The sequence below is a fragment of the Vicia villosa genome, unplaced genomic scaffold (genome assembly GCF_029867415.1).
Source record: "Vicia villosa cultivar HV-30 ecotype Madison, WI unplaced genomic scaffold, Vvil1.0 ctg.006566F_1_1, whole genome shotgun sequence".
In the NCBI taxonomy this organism is placed as follows: domain Eukaryota; kingdom Viridiplantae; phylum Streptophyta; class Magnoliopsida; order Fabales; family Fabaceae; genus Vicia; species Vicia villosa.
The window spans coordinates 25,001-41,803 of record NW_026706783.1 but is presented as its reverse complement, the minus strand read 5'-3'; the positions used below and the strand labels follow the sequence as shown (position 1 = coordinate 41,803).

The 16,803-nt window shown below is 33.1% G+C and overlaps 2 protein-coding genes across 4 annotated transcripts; one reads left to right on the top strand and one right to left on the bottom strand.

Moving 5' to 3' along the window:
• Positions 1-117: 117 nt before the first annotated feature.
• On the bottom strand, positions 118-801 carry LOC131643013 (protein RISC-INTERACTING CLEARING 3'-5' EXORIBONUCLEASE 2-like). Its single transcript, XM_058913165.1, has one exon. The coding sequence runs from the start codon at positions 799-801 to the stop codon at positions 118-120; it is 684 nt and encodes a 227-aa protein (XP_058769148.1).
• An 11,073-nt stretch (positions 802-11,874) lies between these two features.
• Positions 11,875-13,945, top strand: LOC131643012 (uncharacterized). Of its 3 annotated transcripts, none has more exons than XM_058913162.1 (4): positions 11,875-12,032; positions 12,206-12,763; positions 13,329-13,490; positions 13,593-13,945. In XM_058913162.1, the coding sequence occupies exons 2-4, from the start codon at positions 12,211-12,213 to the stop codon at positions 13,607-13,609; spliced, it is 732 nt and encodes a 243-aa protein (XP_058769145.1). In that variant the 5' UTR covers positions 11,875-12,032; positions 12,206-12,210; the 3' UTR covers positions 13,610-13,945. The 3 variants fall into 3 exon arrangements, with proteins under 3 accessions (XP_058769145.1, XP_058769147.1, XP_058769146.1); XM_058913163.1 differs by having other exon boundaries at positions 11,876-12,032; positions 13,347-13,490; XM_058913164.1 differs by lacking the exon at positions 13,593-13,945 and having other exon boundaries at positions 13,334-13,472.
• The last annotated feature ends 2,858 nt before the right edge of the window (positions 13,946-16,803 follow it).

Sequence of the window (16,803 nt, the reverse complement as noted above, 5' to 3'; positions counted from 1 at the left end):
AGAAATTAGGTAAAAAGAAAGGAGATTGTTAGCTATAAAATGCCAAGACAACAACTAGATTAGAATGAAAAAAACTAAACGAATCCAACACTACCAGCATCAGAGGAAGTACTCCCCCTACCAAACACGAACAAGGACTGTATCATCACTGCCTACATCATTAGATTGAAGCAATGTGCTACCTATTTTGTAATAAGAGTAAACATTAACAGTAGCAACTTGAGCAAGCTCTTTGCTGAGGGGACTACTAGCCCAGTCACAGTCCTCTGTTGAAGGTCTATGCTCTCCGAGATGAAATCCATGAAGAACAAAAGCTAACTCGTCGACTCCGCAATAACTCAATCGTGGCATCCTCATGGCAGCAGCAGCTAACGGTCCAAGTTCGACTGCATTACGGATTCCTAACCCATAGTGCTTCTCTAACTTAGCCAAATTGTTTTTTATACCAACTCCCACAAAGGTAACATTTGGTTGACGAAGAAATTTAAGCAGACGTCTGTAAACAGAGTCAGTCAATGGAGTCGAACCATAAAACTTGGGTAAACGATTTAGCTGAATAATAAGACACGAATGTCCATCATAAAGCTCCAGGGTTGCGCAATTGGACTTTGCGATAATCCTTGGTTCTTTACAATATTCCATACACCACTCAACGTCAAACCCGATTACTTTGGTTTGATGGTTAATAGAAGGGAGGAAGAAAGAAGATAGATGTTTCTCAATCTCATTGCAATCATATGTTACTGTGGTTTTAATTTGGAATCCTCTTAGATCAAACGACACCTCGTAACCCTTGGCCATAAGTGATGCAGAAACAAAACAATTATTTGGAAATAATAATTCTATAATTCTTAAATAAAACAACTGATATTGATAAAGAAAGAAGAGGACTATTTATAGGCATATATCCTACAGTTAACTCGAAAGGCATCATCATTAAGAGGTTTAAATTCTTTGAGTAGAATCACGAAAGGCATTTATTTGCAGTGTGCTCGAGGATTATATATAGGAAACTGGAGTAACTCTAGGGAATACTTCATGGCAGGGACGGACCCCACTAAAATATTTAAACGGTAGTATTATGAAATACTTCCTCCGTTTTTTTATTATAAGTCGTTTTTGAAAAAAAATTGTATTTTAATATAAGTTTTTGTACAATTCCAATATATAATTAATGATATTTTTTCTATTATGATCTTAAATATTTATTATTCTCTCTCATTTCAATTATGTAAATTTATCTTTCACATGTCATTAAAGAGGGACAATTTTATAAAAACCTTCATAATTTCTCATTCTTATACAAGAGTTATTATTTTTCTTAATATGTGTGAAAAGTCTAAAACGATTTATAATAAAAAACGGAGGAAATACTAGTATTGCATATGCTAACTACTCATTTCCAAACTGCAATCTTTCTATAAATGTATACTATACTAGACTTGAAATAACTAAACATCTATTTTGTTCATTCATATTAGACTTTAACGTTTTTTTTTTGTGGCTTTATACCACCGGTTTAGTCCGGTTCGGGGGCGAGTTCTGACATCAAGTGGTTTCATCCCCTCCCGATCGCAGTTGCGGCGAATCGAACCATGGTTCTCCCTACCAAGTCCAGCGCCAATCACCACTAGACCAACTAACGATTGGTAGACTTTAACGTATTAATATGGTCTTTTTCTATTGTTTATATATAAAGATTAAAGGTTATGCATTATCGGTGTAAATTTTTTTACACAGTTGATGCATCACAATCATTTATTATTTTATAAATAATTAAAATAAAAGTCAAGCTTCAATAAAAATTTAACGGTACACTGTTTTTTTTTTAAAATAAAAATACTTTTATTTTCAAAAAAACATATAAGTCCAAACCGATTCTGAGGATCCAAATTTCCAAGCAACAAATCATACTACTCTATGCTAAGATTAGTTACACTTAAATGCTCTTCTAATCTGTGATGCATAATACATCTCATCACAACATTAACTTTATTTTTCTCCTCTATATTATCATTGGAGCTTTGAGAGAAAGTGATAAATTTCCTGGTTTGCCAGACTTCGTATACAGTTTCTACAGCCGCCATCATTAGTACTTGTTTCCACCCTTTCTTTTTTTTGTCTCTTAATAACCTAGACCCTTGCCTCGCCCAAGAGGCACGACTTGAGTCTTTCCTAAGAGACTTAGTCTTAAGTCTTGTTTGGCGGCTTGATGAAAGTCCCGCCCGAGAAGGGTCAACGCCTCGCTTGAGAGACTAGAAGTCTCATCATCCGGGCTAAATATATAACTTCGTTTGAGGGACTAAGAGTCCCCTCGAACTTGCTTAATTAAACTCTCAGCCTGAGGGACTTAGAGTTTCCTCGGGAGGGACCGAGAATAAAAATCTCGCCCAAGAGGTGCAACTTGCCGAAGAGACTTGGTCACAAGTCTTGATTGAGGGCTCGATAGAAGTCCTTTCCAAGAGGACAAAATGTCTCTTCCGAGGGACTCAACTATAAAGTCTTATCTAAAAGACTCGACTATAAAGTCTCACCTAAGGAACTTCTCTCCTAAGAGACTCGACTATAAAGTCTCTCTTAAGGAACTCGACTATAAAGTTTCGCCTAAGAGACCCGACCATAAAGTATCGCCTAAGAAACTCGACTATAAAGTCTCTCCTGAGGGACTCGACTATAAAGTCTCATATAAGGGAATCGCCATAAATTTGTGCCTAAAGTATTCGACTAAGAGTCTCGGCAAATAGGATCGTCTAAGTGCATCACCTATAGGCCTAAGTTCCTCCAATGCAAGGTATATTAAATATTTTTGTCGGGCCCAAGCAAGGGGTAGCTTTGGTAAAATTAGCAAGGAAGACAAACAAGGGGGCAAGCGGAGTGACACCCAATGAAGCCACCAATCGCTCAAATGGGGCTAGGAAGTCATCCGAAAGGGGTCGCGAGGTCTCCCGCGGGTGTTCCCACTATCCACTCGCCCAAGAAACGTGGTAGATGGCGTGGATCCACAATGACTAACTAACAAAGGGTCAGTCAAAGAAAAATAACCACTCTTTTCAAAATCCAAGGAGACAAAGTCCTCCCATGATTTCAATCATTGGTCATGAAGTTAGGGTAAACCACTAATTGGATCTTTAGCCAAAGCCTAAAAGCGTATATAAATAATTCTCCTTTAATGGAAGAAAATAGACAACTCTCAAGTAATAGTTACTTACTTACACTTATTAAAACATCACTCAGAGAGCATTCCGCTCTGAATAACCCTAACAACATTACTACAATCGCCCGTTTGCGACCCAACAACGACGACCAACAAGACCTCTCACTTCACCTGAATTTGTCCCTAAAATATCTTCAAAAACCACCGCAGATGACTACTCGCTGCTGTGAGTTAACCCTCGCCTTCATATATGTAATAATATACCTACTAAGACCTCTGAGTCTATCTATCTTTATAGGAAAAACACACACTTATAATTTTATGGACCATACAAATATGTTAAAGCATTTAGCTAATCATTCAATCACATTTTTAATAACACCAAAGAAAATAATAGTAATTCATGAATTAGTAATTTTCTAATAATTTTCTAATAATGACATTGTAACTTGAATACAAAAAATGAAAAGAAGGAAGTTGGAACTACTATAACCATAATATTTATATTTATTTAAAACAAGATAACTCTCAATAATTGTAGTAGTAAAATTCTATTAGAGGAATTAAAAATTATTAAATAGATAATTTCTTTCTCGATTCTAGCAAATTTTTACTTTTTAGATTTATTATTTTTAATAATTAATTTTTAGTCAATTTGTATAGTATTGACGTTTTCATATACATTTTATTATTTATATTTATAAAAAAGTTTTTTTTTTTTTTTGGTACTAGTCTATATCTATATAAGTTTTATTTGCAGTGCACTTATCATTATTTTTCTCCTAAATCAAGATTGGAGAACAATGTGACTCATACATAAACAGTTGTATCATAGAAAATTTGCAGCGCAGTTGATAGAGTAACCGCTGGATGAATGGATTTAAACCTAAAATATATTATAGCGAAAGAAAAACAAAAACTGGGATTCATAGTAACTTATAAAATATATATATATATATAATAAAAATAAAAATAAAAAACAAATAAAAAATTCATTAACGAGCACAATGAATTTCAACCTTAGAACGAGTATAATACACTTTCTTTGGTTGTTGCTTTTTCCTTTTTTTCTTCCTAGGCTGCCTATCTTTGCCATTTATCCCACTGCTTTCTACTTTTTTCTTTTCAAGTTCTTTTCTCTTTCTCTTTCTTGTAGCCTGCTTAGAAGTTCCACCAACAGTTTTACATCTGCCTACAACACCACATTGAAGCAGTTTGCTCCCAATCTTATAATAAGAATACACATTAACAGTAGCAAGTTTAGCAAGTTCTTTGCTAAGAAGACACCAACCCCAATCAAAAGCCGTTGTTAAAGGCCTATATTTCCGTAAATCAAGCTTACACACCACAAAAGCTAACTCATCAACACCACAAAAACTCAACCGAGGACTCTTCATCATAGCAGCAGCTAAATGTCCAAGTTCAACAGCATTTCTGCATGCAAACCCGTACTGCTTCTCCAACTTAGCAAAATTCTCTTTGATTCCAATTCCCACAAATGTGAAATCTGGCAGACGAAAAAAGTTAAGCAGAGATTTATGGACAGAATCATAAGCCCAGCTCTCGAATGAGTTAAATTGATTTAGCTGAATAATGAGACATGAATGTCCATCACAGAGTTGTATGGTGGCGCATTTCGACTTGGTAATGGCTTCTGGTTCTGTGGCGTCTAACAGAAGCCACTCGGCATCGAAACCGATTACTTTGGTTCGATGATTGTTGGAAGGACGCATGAATGATGATATATGGTTCTCGATCTCTTTCTCGTTGGATGTTGCTCTGGTTTGGATGTGTACTCCGTTCAGCTCAAAAGACCCTACATGACCCATGTGTGATATAGTAGAAAATTGGAAGATGGAAATTTAATGAAGTACTGCAATTTATAGTCATAATTTTCAGCAAGCTCGAAAGGCATCATGGAGTTTAATTCTTAGAGTGGAATCTTGAAAGGCATGAGGAGTGAGTAGAAAGTAGGACCACAGTTATCGGGAAATAGGAGTAGTATCTACTTAGGCAGTTAGGCTTACATTTATGACAAAAACTCTTGGTTTCTCCAAAATAGTAAAGTTGAGTTTTCAAATTTAGTACTCCCTCCTCCATCTAACAATAAATGTTATTTTTAAGTTTTTCGCATTATTGTGTAGCGTTTGAAGGGTTAGTCGACTGTCGGATGGGTATTTGATCAACCATGAAAAGAGAATCTATAAAATGTAGCTTTTGGAGTAGGGATGACAACGGGTAGGATCGGATGCGGGTTTCACACTATCCAAGATAAAAGAAATATGCGAAAAATAAAATGTTGGAAGAGAGATAACACCAGACATTTATAGAGGTTCGGTCTTAATGAAGGGACTTACTCCTCTTCCTAAGAACTGATCTTGACAGTATCTTATAATTCTTGAGAATTTATACAAGGTTAAGCCCATAAACCCCCTAACACAAAGAAAATGAAGTTTTAGGTTTACTTCCAACTAAACAATATATAAAGGAATGAGGCAGTTTATACTCAAGTCAAACAATGAACAAAGTTTCGAGCGGTTAGTCTCTAAGACACATCGAGATTTTGTACAAACTTATCTCGAATCAAGATGGAGTTTTAAAATGGATATCTTCTGAACCGAATCAAGGTTTTATATCGGGCTAACCACGATCCAAACCTTTATTTTATACCGGGCTGATCTCGAACCAACTAAGATTTTATATAAGTATTAGCTCGAGAGCAGGTGTGAATATTTTTTGCCGATTATTCTTCACGAACCTAGAAGCAGAGTTTTTCCTAAAGTGGCGGAACTCACGAACCAAACAGAGACTTAACACTAATCCCCCCAATTTATCAATGCGGCATCGCGATTGGTGACAATGACCTTTGGCATGTTTGATTGGTCCATCAACATAGTCCGACACACTTCTAACGCCCGAATGACATTGTCCTGTTTTTCACTTTCTAAAAATGCAAACCCAACTGAAAAAGTCATCTCTGTAGAAGAAACACCAATCATTTCCAAAAGTGGAAGTCTGCACTTGTTGGTCTTATATGTTGAATCAATAATGAGCACAATGGGAAATATGTTGAACAACTTGATGGAACCATGATGCGTCCAAAATATATCTTGAACGGTTTCTCCATCCTATCACACTCTGTACCTAGATACATAATGGTTATCATCCAAAGCTACAACAATTGTTTCGTTTAATTCTTGAACCTCTTATCGACTTGTTGTTTCAAGCACGAACAATGTATACTTGCTTGATATTTGAGACAATTTGAGGTATTTTCCATTTCAAAGTTGCAAGTATATTTTTGGGTTGCACCATATTCAATGACATGTTAGAAACAAGTTCATTCTCTTCAGGTTTAATGTAACATGTAATTGGATGATCAGATAACTTGTAATACATGACATGATTATGTATACCATAAATCACATTAAATCTCGATGTATTATTGACCATAAGGTACACACGCAACTTAAAAGGACACTAACATCTCCTCGAACTAGTGTTATCTCGTTTGAACTCCTGGATATAATTTGTGTACTTGTCACTTCTTTTGCATCTCAATATCACAAATGTTTGTCTTCTATCAGAACCATTATCTGGCCTCCTAATGACAATCCTGAACCCCAAATTAGCACCATATGTGTGGATCCATTGGAGCATATGTTCACGAATAACAAACTCCTTGACATCAAACAGTTTGACATTCATAGACATAATATTTTTGGGGACAATACTAGGGTGCACCATATCTAAGGCCAATCATAATAGAAATAAAATTAAAAACTGACCAAATGCAACACTGAAGTAGAAAATACAATTTTGTATGTCATTAAACAATAATCTGGAAATAGATTTTCTGGATGCAATGTTTTTTTTCAAACAGAAAAATAGATTATAACAAGTAACTGGGAATGGAATATATGTACATTACCTTAAATTTCAGCTTCTTTTTTATGTGAAAAATTAGAGAAATGCTATTTTGAAATAGAAAAGTTGATTAAGTGTGGAATCATGTTTTGGTAAGGTTTTAAGAATAAATGGTGGTATGATCATGAGGGAAGCAAACATACAAGATGATGTTTCATTAATTTTTTCGCTTGACAAATCCAAAAATGTACTTATGAAATATTCAATGGGTTGTGAATACATGAAAGGAGGTATTTTTTTCTTTCAAATTCCCGCTTGACAAATTCAAAACTATACTTCCAAATTTTTCATGTGAAATAAAAAAAATTCATTGTAGGAGTGAGTCCATAGATCCACTTCTAGATTAGTTTTTAGAAAAATGAGAGTACGTATCATTTAAAACGTGTTTTGGTGTACAATGGCTGCGTCTGAAAAATATATTTATGAAATTAAGTTTCTGCTGATCATCCTCTTGCTTTTATGAAACTTTTATTATTCATGTTTTCAAAATGAAAAAGGCTCTCTACGATATGAAACAAGTTCATAGAGCTTGATTTGATAGTTTGAGCAATTCTTTACTTGAAAACAAGTTTCTGAGAAGGAAGGATGATACAACTCTTTTTCAAACTAAGAATATTTTCTTGTGCATGTTTTGTTGATTCGGTGCTACTAATGAATCCTTGTGCAAGGATGTTTATGATGTGATGCAGATTAAAATCGATGGATGGAAAATCTCCGATATTATCTTGGGTTACAAACTTATCGATCATTAGAAGGATTACATAATCATATTCACCTAAGGAATATACAAAGAAATCTACACTAACAAATATGAAAAATGAATAATTTGCAGCTTTGAAGGAGTCTTCCTTGCAAATTCAATAAACTTGTGCAAAACATACATTGGGTATACAAAAAAGGAGTTGACACTGATGGTATCATTCAATGGCTATGATCATGGAACCTCTTAGAAGGTTGAGGTGATAAATTAGTAATGGATTTATCAGTCATGCATTTGGACCAACTTTCGTATCAAATGATTTAAAGAGTAGGAAAATCGATGGTGGTTTGTCGCTTCCTCAAAAAGGGAAGTTCTCTCAAGTTATCTTGAGGTTTTTAGGTTGTACACTTAATAGATATTGGAAAATAAAAAAAACTCCTATTGACTATCTAGTAAGTGATTTATTATTTTCTTAGTCAAATAAATTCATTTTCTATTAAGCTTTGGTTGAGTTTGAGTGTTTTTGGAGCAAAAGGGTGCCAAGTGCAGCATGCCTAATATTAGTCTAAGGTCCAAGAAGTCTAAAAAAGAGGTAGTTCAAAATATTTCCTAAGGGGAAATTAATATCTCTTGGAAATAATCTAAGAAAGAAAGAAGTAAATTCCAGAATTACCTATCGGTTTAGAAATCTTTAAAGACCTTTGATTTCTTTTCGAAAAGAATCAAGAAAGAAGTAGATTCAACAAATATTTTTTGTGCCTTAATCTCTATTGTTCTTGTCCATCTCTTTATAAGGTAACTTGTTCCATTTACTTAACTAAATATGTGATTTATGTGCTATGCTTGTTTTTTTCCACCTTTTTGATTATGCAAAAGAGGGTGAAGTATACTCTTAGGAAAAGTAGAGTGTACTCTCTACTCATGTGAGGGGGAGTTTAACCCCTCAAAATTTTATCCCAATGTATTCACTCTTACCACCCCTTTAAGAGATGTGTCATCGTCATCAAAAAAGGTGGAAAATGTGGATCTATATGGTTGTAGATATGAAGTTAATGATAATGACTTTGTTGACCTTCTTGGTGTTTTGCTGACGACAACACTTATGATTATTGAAGTCTGTGGTAATAAGATTCTAACTCATGGATGTTGATGATTAACTTGAATATCTCTCAAGTCTCATCAAGTATAAGATTCATGGTTCCAGGAAAGTCCTTATATGATCGATATATATGGAAAAGAAACTTGAAAACTTCAGAGTTGTGAAAGAGAGAAAGTGTGAAAGCTTGTCTGGTCATATATGTCTGAGTGACTAGAGTCTTGTGAAAGTACGAGAGTAACTCCTAAGATACTAAGGCAACACTCACACATGTCTAAAATACTTTTAAGGCATATCTTTACTTAAAAAAATCACCTAAAAATATTTTCAAGGCCTAGCTAATTGAGTATGGGATTGTCTCTGCTTGATTAGGACAATTTTTTCAACTATCTAATCGATTAGATTCTAAACCTAATCGATCAGATAAGGCCTAATCGAGTCTATAATCAATTATGACAAATTCTTCATGATTGATTACGACTCTATATAAAAAATTGTTGTTTTTGGCCACAATAATTGATTAGACTTATGACCTAATCAGTTAGAAGAGTTAGTTAGCCATATGGATTTTTTCATTTTTATAGCACAATCTTATCCTATTTAAAGGAGCCCTCTCCTCACTTTATTTCACACAAGATTTTAAAATTTTCCCAATTCTTTACAATTTATCTCTCTCCTATCTTTCTTTAAATATTTTATTTTACAAACATTGCCTTAGTGCCTTGTGAGAGAAAACTACTTGTAAGCAAAGAGTTGTCTTGGTGTAGTGCTAATGTTGTTATTTTCAAGAGTGGGATACTCTTGAAGAATTGAGTCTGATTATTGAGATCTATCACTTGGAAAATCCTTGTTTGGATATAGAACTAAGCTTACAAAAGTTCTATTTGGTTATTGATATTAGCCGGTGAAATCTCTACTCGGCTCATGAGTTTATCTCGTGGAAAAGCTCTTTTTTAGTTGGGAGAATAAGCCAGTATAAAATCCTCCAATTCACTTGTATCTAAGGTTCGTGGATATAACCTATAAAAGCTCAATTTTACAGTGAAATCTCAAGAAGATATTTTGGAGACATGACTAGGACAACGTTCAACTGAACTTGTATAATTATCTGGAATCATCTATATAACTCTATCTCTTTTAATTCTATTATTTACTTTATCATCTTATTTTCTTTTCGTTGCATTTATCTATGATTTTTGTAAATATTAACTCAATTTACTTTTTAAGTGATAAATTATTTAAATTATTACAAATTTTGAATATCACAATTTACCTTTTCTCTTGTGTTTGAAGTTACTTGTCTAACAAAAATATGTTTTTTTTTAGTATAAATGCATAAATTTAACACATAAATTTAACGAAAAAATGTTTACATATAAAATATTTTGTAGAAGCTTAAAAAAATACGATAAAAATCACAAATTTTCTAAATTTAAAAAAAGAAACAAATGAATAATGGATGTTGTATTTCTTAAGTTACAAGTTATTATATTTAGTAAATTAAGCCCAAACATCCATGGCCACTGAACAATATAATGAGGAAACTATCGTCGTTGTCTTCTTGTCAATGATTTAAAATCCAAACTGATAATCAATACGATTATGAGACCAGATTATTAAGTGTTTATAGATGTTGATCCGATACTATATAAAAGTAAATAAAATATTAGTTGATATAAAAATTATGAATATAAAATTTAAAAAAAAAATCTATATAATATAAATAAGAGTCTGTTTGGTAAGGTCATAAAAAGAGCTTTTAACTTTTAGCTTTTTAACTCATATAAATAAAAAAACTCTGTTTGATAACTGTTTTTAGCTTTTAACTTTTAGCTTTTCGCTTTTAGCTTTTTTACTAGCTTTTGTCTTTTTTTTTAAAAAGCTATTTGAAGTAGCTTTTGAACATGTACTTTTAGATTGTGACTTTTTCTTCTATTTATACCCTTATTATTTTAACAAAAATATTATGATTCAATGTTTAATATATATTTTTTTTAATTTTTAATGTTTTTAATAACATCTAAAGTATACAATAAATTTTGAAATAGAGTTGATAATTCTCAAGTTAGTGAAACGTAATCGAAGAATCAATGAGATTAACCGAGACAAAGATTTTTTTTTAAATATTTTTATGGTATAATATTAAATAATAAACTTATTTTTATCATTAATTTTGATTAATTTAATTGAATTCAAATTTCATATTTTTCGCTAAATTTATTTATATAATTTATATATAAATTTAAAATATTTTGATGTTTCTTAAAATTTTCACATATATTAAAATTGTTTTGTAAGTTTGTATTAATATATTTATTTTTATCAAATACTATAAATTAACTTAATAATATAATATGGATAAATAAATCACAAATTTTTTAATAAAAATGTCATTTTGTATCATTTTGTATTTATCAGTTAATGTAACAACTAATTTATCTAAAATTCAAATTAACTTATCAGCTATCAATCACCAGCTACCAACTATTAGTCACTAACTACCCAGTCACCAACTACCAGCTACAAGCTAATTTAGCCTAAATTTTGAATACACACTAGAATCAAAAGGAGAGGTGATGTTTGATGTTGTTTTAATTTTGAGCGTTGTTATACTTAGTCCAAATTTTTTTTTTTTTTTGATAAGCTAGATTAATGTTTTATAAGAAATGAGTACTAGGGGTACTCAAAACCCAATACAATAGCGAAAGCTATAAGTTTTTTAAGGCCACCAACGGGGCTTGAAGCCAAGAGTAAAAAGAATAGTGCAATCTGTCAATTCAATCAAATCCACTAGTTTCATTGATTTAATTGATGAATCGGACGGATCACACCGGTTCAAATTTTATAACACAGCATCGGGTGAAATTGTTGACTTTTTCCTAATAAAAACACATTTCCAAGTTTCAACCATTAATGTTCCGTTCCTTTAAAAGTATTTTAAATATCGAATTAAAAAGCAAGACAGAAAACCATTGGCCATTAAATTAAATAAAACAGAAAAACCTTAAATTCTTGTCTTTTTTAATAATTATTATTTTTGTTTTCTAAAATGTATTATTGTCCATGTATGAGTGCGCCTGCGTGCATCAATAGATTCCTCGTTAGGAATGTTTCAAGATTACCACCGTTTCTAGGGTTCTACCCTTTGACCAAAGGTACCTTCACAACCACTTTTTTTCTTCATCTTCTATTCAATTTTTATCTTAATCTTCATTTTTTGAATGCATTGTTTTTGAGTAATTTGTTCATGTTTTTTATTGTCAAAAATTGAATCTTTGTTATGATTCTGAGATGGGTTTTTGAAAATTGTTGATGAAATTGATTTTAGATTAGATGGGTCGTACTATTCACAAAGAGAAAGACGTTGAATTTGACATTGAAAGTGGTGAGAACACAAGCGAAGAGGAAACAAGCAATGATGAGAGAGATTCAAGGAATGGTTTTCCTTGGTCATGGAATGGGGTTCTGAATTTAGATGGATCAGAAAAGGGTAAAAATGGAATTGAATCGTGTAGTAATTCTTCGAATTCGGGTGATTTTGTTGGTGTAGAGGATTATAATTTAGAATTGTTGGTGGATAAAGGTTTAGAACATGTTCATGGAAATCATGGACATCATGGAAAACATGGAAAACAGAAGAGTATGTTTGGTAATCCTAGAAAGCCTCAAAAGCCGCCTTTGCCTCCGAAAGGTCCGTCTTTGGATGCTGGTGATCACAGATTTGTAAAGGAGTTAGCTGAACTTGCGTTGAGGAAGCGCGCGAGGGTTAAGAAAATGAATGCAGTTAAAAGGATGAAAGCTGGCAAACCACCGTCGACGTCATCGTATACAAATCTTTCTGCCATGGTTATCACTATTGTTTTCTTCCTCGTCATCATACTCCACGGTAAATTAGCTCTTCCTTTGTTGTGCTGGCTCGATTTTGAAATCAAATCTGTATACTAAATTGACAAAGCATATGAATGTTATTTTGTTTAATGCATGTATTTGTCATAGAAATCTCATATTTAATTCAATATACATATATGCATATCATGCTTGCATTCGTCTTGAGTCTGCAAAAAAATTTATGTATTGTTTTACAACTATGAAAGGGCGGAAAGTTGTAACGCATTAGTGATTCTAAGCATTGCTCGTACTTCTTTATTCAAATGCAACTACTAGGATAAACTATATAGCACCAACACTTTAGACTTGAAGCGTGTTTGGTGTCCACGTGTTAGTGTTGTGTCAGATGTCTGTATCAGTGATTCATAGAGGATAAGTGGATGTGTATGATTGGCATTTGTTACATAGTTGCCTATCAAATTAAACTCGTCTTTGCTTTCAGCGAGAAATTTCTGGTTCATCTTAAAACTCTAAGGAGTATCTCGTTTCTCATAAGCATGACAAACTCTAAAGTTTTATAATCATCTCATTTCAAAATATTTAAAATACTCACGTTCACGTAGCTAAGACTTTACTTGCAGGAATCAGATCTGCAAGTAGTGCAGCAGTTGGGTTAACAGCTTCCCCCGAGACTACGGTTGTAGCAGATGAGAGTTTAATTTCAATTCAGTATCCTGCGAACTTCAACTCCACTGACGGAAATGGACCTGGTTCTCACTTTCCAAGTGTGTATTATATGGAAAATCTATATACTCTATCTGTGATGATGAAATTATATAAAGATCGCAAAAATCTGATCGTTTTTGAATTGTCTACATTTTATGCAGGTTTGCAGGAAGGATGAAGTGGAAATTTTGAAGATTCTTTTCCTCTCAACGCCGGTTTATTAGGTTATTTTTCATTAGTTTGATTTGTATCTGTTTTTGTACAGCCATTAGGAACCTCAATTAGTTGTCAAGTTTGCCTGTACATTTACTTGTTTGGCAATGCTTTAGAAAAAGGACTTCTGCCTAGATTGTTTTGTCTTTGCTGACTTAACTTGTCGATGGCATTTTTTTTCTCCATCCATATTGGTGATGATGACATTGCTGATTTCTCTTGGGTATTGCATGGTTTAGTTCTGATTAATTTTTAGGGGCGTATTTTTTCTTAAAATTTCTATAGATGAGTTTTTTATTTTCCCAGGTTTTGTTCTAATTATTTTTTCTTAGCATTATCTGGTAAAGATTTTGATTATAACTTAGAAGTCACTTTCAATGTTAAATAGGCTGATTCAAATAACATCAGGATTCTGTCTGGAATTTTTATTTTTTGCAGAATACCACAATGCAGAAGTTGTGCTTTTATGTGGTGATTAATTTTTTGAATAGATTGATGGTGTGTTTGGTTTGGCGTTTGAGCAGCCAAACGCACATCTACTACCTCTCCCACCGTGATTCCCAGAAGCTGCAAAACTAAGCCTCTCCCACCGTGATTCCCAGAAGCTGCAAAACTAAGCTTCTGCGGTAACGTGGAATTTCGCCGCGCTTTTCCTTTCCTTGCCGCTAAACCAAACACACCATGAATCTATCAATTTGAAAATGCTATCTCGAACCTATCAATTTTACTGTAAGAAGTTCTTCACAAAATACACCATTGGATTGAATCACATGTCACTCACAATTCAACATTCTATGTCATATTTTTTTCAAACTCATCAACCTTTACTCTTTCTTCAAATATTTTGTTTTAGCACATAAGGAAACAGTTTTTCAACACCATCAATCTCATTACGTTTCAAATTATAGATAACTTTTTTATGTCTTTTTATATATCTTCTCGGTCTAGAACCGTGCAAATCACATTAAGAATGATTCTTCTGGTAGGGTTAAGTTCATCTTCTGCGCTTACATATCAGAAGAGTTGATTTTATACACATTATTTTCCTCTCGCCAATGGACAAAGATTGTAACATCTTTCTAACAGATGATTTTACATGACTTTCGACTGAAGATTATGTCATAATCATTGTTGTTTAAATGACTTATGTAAAATAGGTTATGCATGAGTCCTTGTATAACTAAGACATTATGAATAGAGGGGAAAAAGAAATTACATGTTGTCCCAAAATCAATTGATCTCCCCCCTTTATAGTTTCTTCTAAATCTCACATTCATCCCTAGTTCATTGTCGGGCTTAGCAAGATATGCTTTTTGTGTTTGGAGCATTCATTGTTTAGGTTTCATGACTAGTGTGTTAATCTTGATGTACAACATATATAATTTGATATTTAGGTATCCATATTTTTTTAGGTCCTTTAGAGTTAGTTCTAAAGAGTTTTTTTTGTTGTTAAAAAAAGTCTTAAAGGGTTTGTTATTCTTCAGTAGTTTAAACATGGTGGTTTTCAACATTAAGCAAGATATGTTATCATGACTTTCTCTTTAAGCAACCAGAATAAACACCATGTATTTGCGTTTTAGGAATTTGAATTTTCATATAAGGTTCATCCTCTGTAAATTCAATTTCCCTCTTTTTGTTTCTTTCTTAACACCATTGGTCGCTAAAAGCCTAAAACCATATTTCTTCTCCCTATTCCATTAGATACAAGCTCTTGTAAATATTTTCATGTTCATGAGTTAGAGTTGCTAGGTATAGACGATTAATGATTTCCTTTCAAAATATTGTTTTAACCAGCAATCTCTTTGTTCAAAGCATTTTCTTTTTCAAGTCAAAGTGTGTAATGGTTATGCAAGTTTTAAACTTTCGAAATTTGCCTTTGAGCATTGTTAAGCAGATCTTTCAAAGTAGAAATGAGTTTTAGATCTAAACACAATTATAAAATACACCATCTCCTACTTCATTGTCTGCGTCTAACTTGTAGCCATCAGTGCTATATTTTCTTTGTCATAATTCTCATTTCTTCATAATCATCCCACATTTCAATGAGGCCACTCTTCTTACTTTCTTTGGAGTTGCCACCTTTAAGTTTCTCATTTTAAATTTTTAGACATTCATTTTTGAAGCGTTCTGGCTTATTGCAATCATATTTAGACCTTCTGATCTTCCTTGTTGGATTTGGATCTCGATCCTATGTAGGGTTGATAATTCCTTTTAGGAAACATTATTCTTTTGTACAAATGTTAAATCCTCTTGGTAAGAAATGTCATATCTTCATTTTGTGACCTTTCAACATCTTCATCTTCAAGATTCTCATCATATTGAATTCTCTTTTTCATCTTGGAGTTCCTTAGCTTTGACAACTTTACTATTTGATTTTAGAAAAATAGATTTGACCTTCTTGGGAGGTTAATATGTATCTCACACAGGCTCATGACTTCTCAAAGAACGTGTGAGTTTTTTTATCGTCACAAATGTTTATCTTTGTGAATGCTTATAACTTTAGGTCTCCATCTCACATGCAGAATTATAGAGAACATGGTTTCAATGTCTTTATCATATATCATTATGAAAAACTCATCTTAAATTCAAAATTCAACTTCCACTTATTTGATTTGTTGATCTCTTTCATAATTGTTGACAAGGGAGTCATAAATATGTTTGGCAATAGATTGCACGTAAATTTTTAGAAATTCCTTGAAAAAGATAGTATTTTATTAGAATTTGACCTACTCATCCTTACAAAACCGGTTGGTAAGGTGAGGAGTATCCCTCTATATATACTCTTTCAATGCATTATCTTCAACCAATGTGGGACTTTAGGATCTTCCTAATACACCCTTCACGCCCAACACTCTTTTGGGCTTGGTGCGTGGATACTAACGGTGGGCGGCCCATGGTCCGATCGATAAGCTCTGATACCATATTAGAGTTTGACCTAACTCATCCTTACAAAACCGGTTGGTAAGGTGAGGAGTGTCCCTTTATATATACTCTTTCAATGCTCTATCTTCAACCAATGTGGGACTTTAGAATCTTCCGGTTTTGTAGGGATGAGTTAGGTCCAACCACATTTCTTAACATGGTATCAAGAGTCTCGTTTAAGATCCGGTGGGCCACCTATTAAGGTTTCCGCTATTGGACCACCCACCATTTATTTCC

Coding starts and splice junctions, on each gene's coding strand:
- LOC131643013 (XM_058913165.1), bottom strand. CDS start 801: ATGGCCAAGGGTTACGAGGTGTCGTTTGATCTAAGAGGATTCCAAATT.
- LOC131643012 (XM_058913162.1), top strand. CDS start 12,211: ATGGGTCGTACTATTCACAAAGAGAAAGACGTTGAATTTGACATTGAA. Junction 12,764..13,328: donor CCTCGTCATCATACTCCACG/GTAAATTAGCTC, acceptor ACGTTCACGTAG/CTAAGACTTTACTTGCAGGA.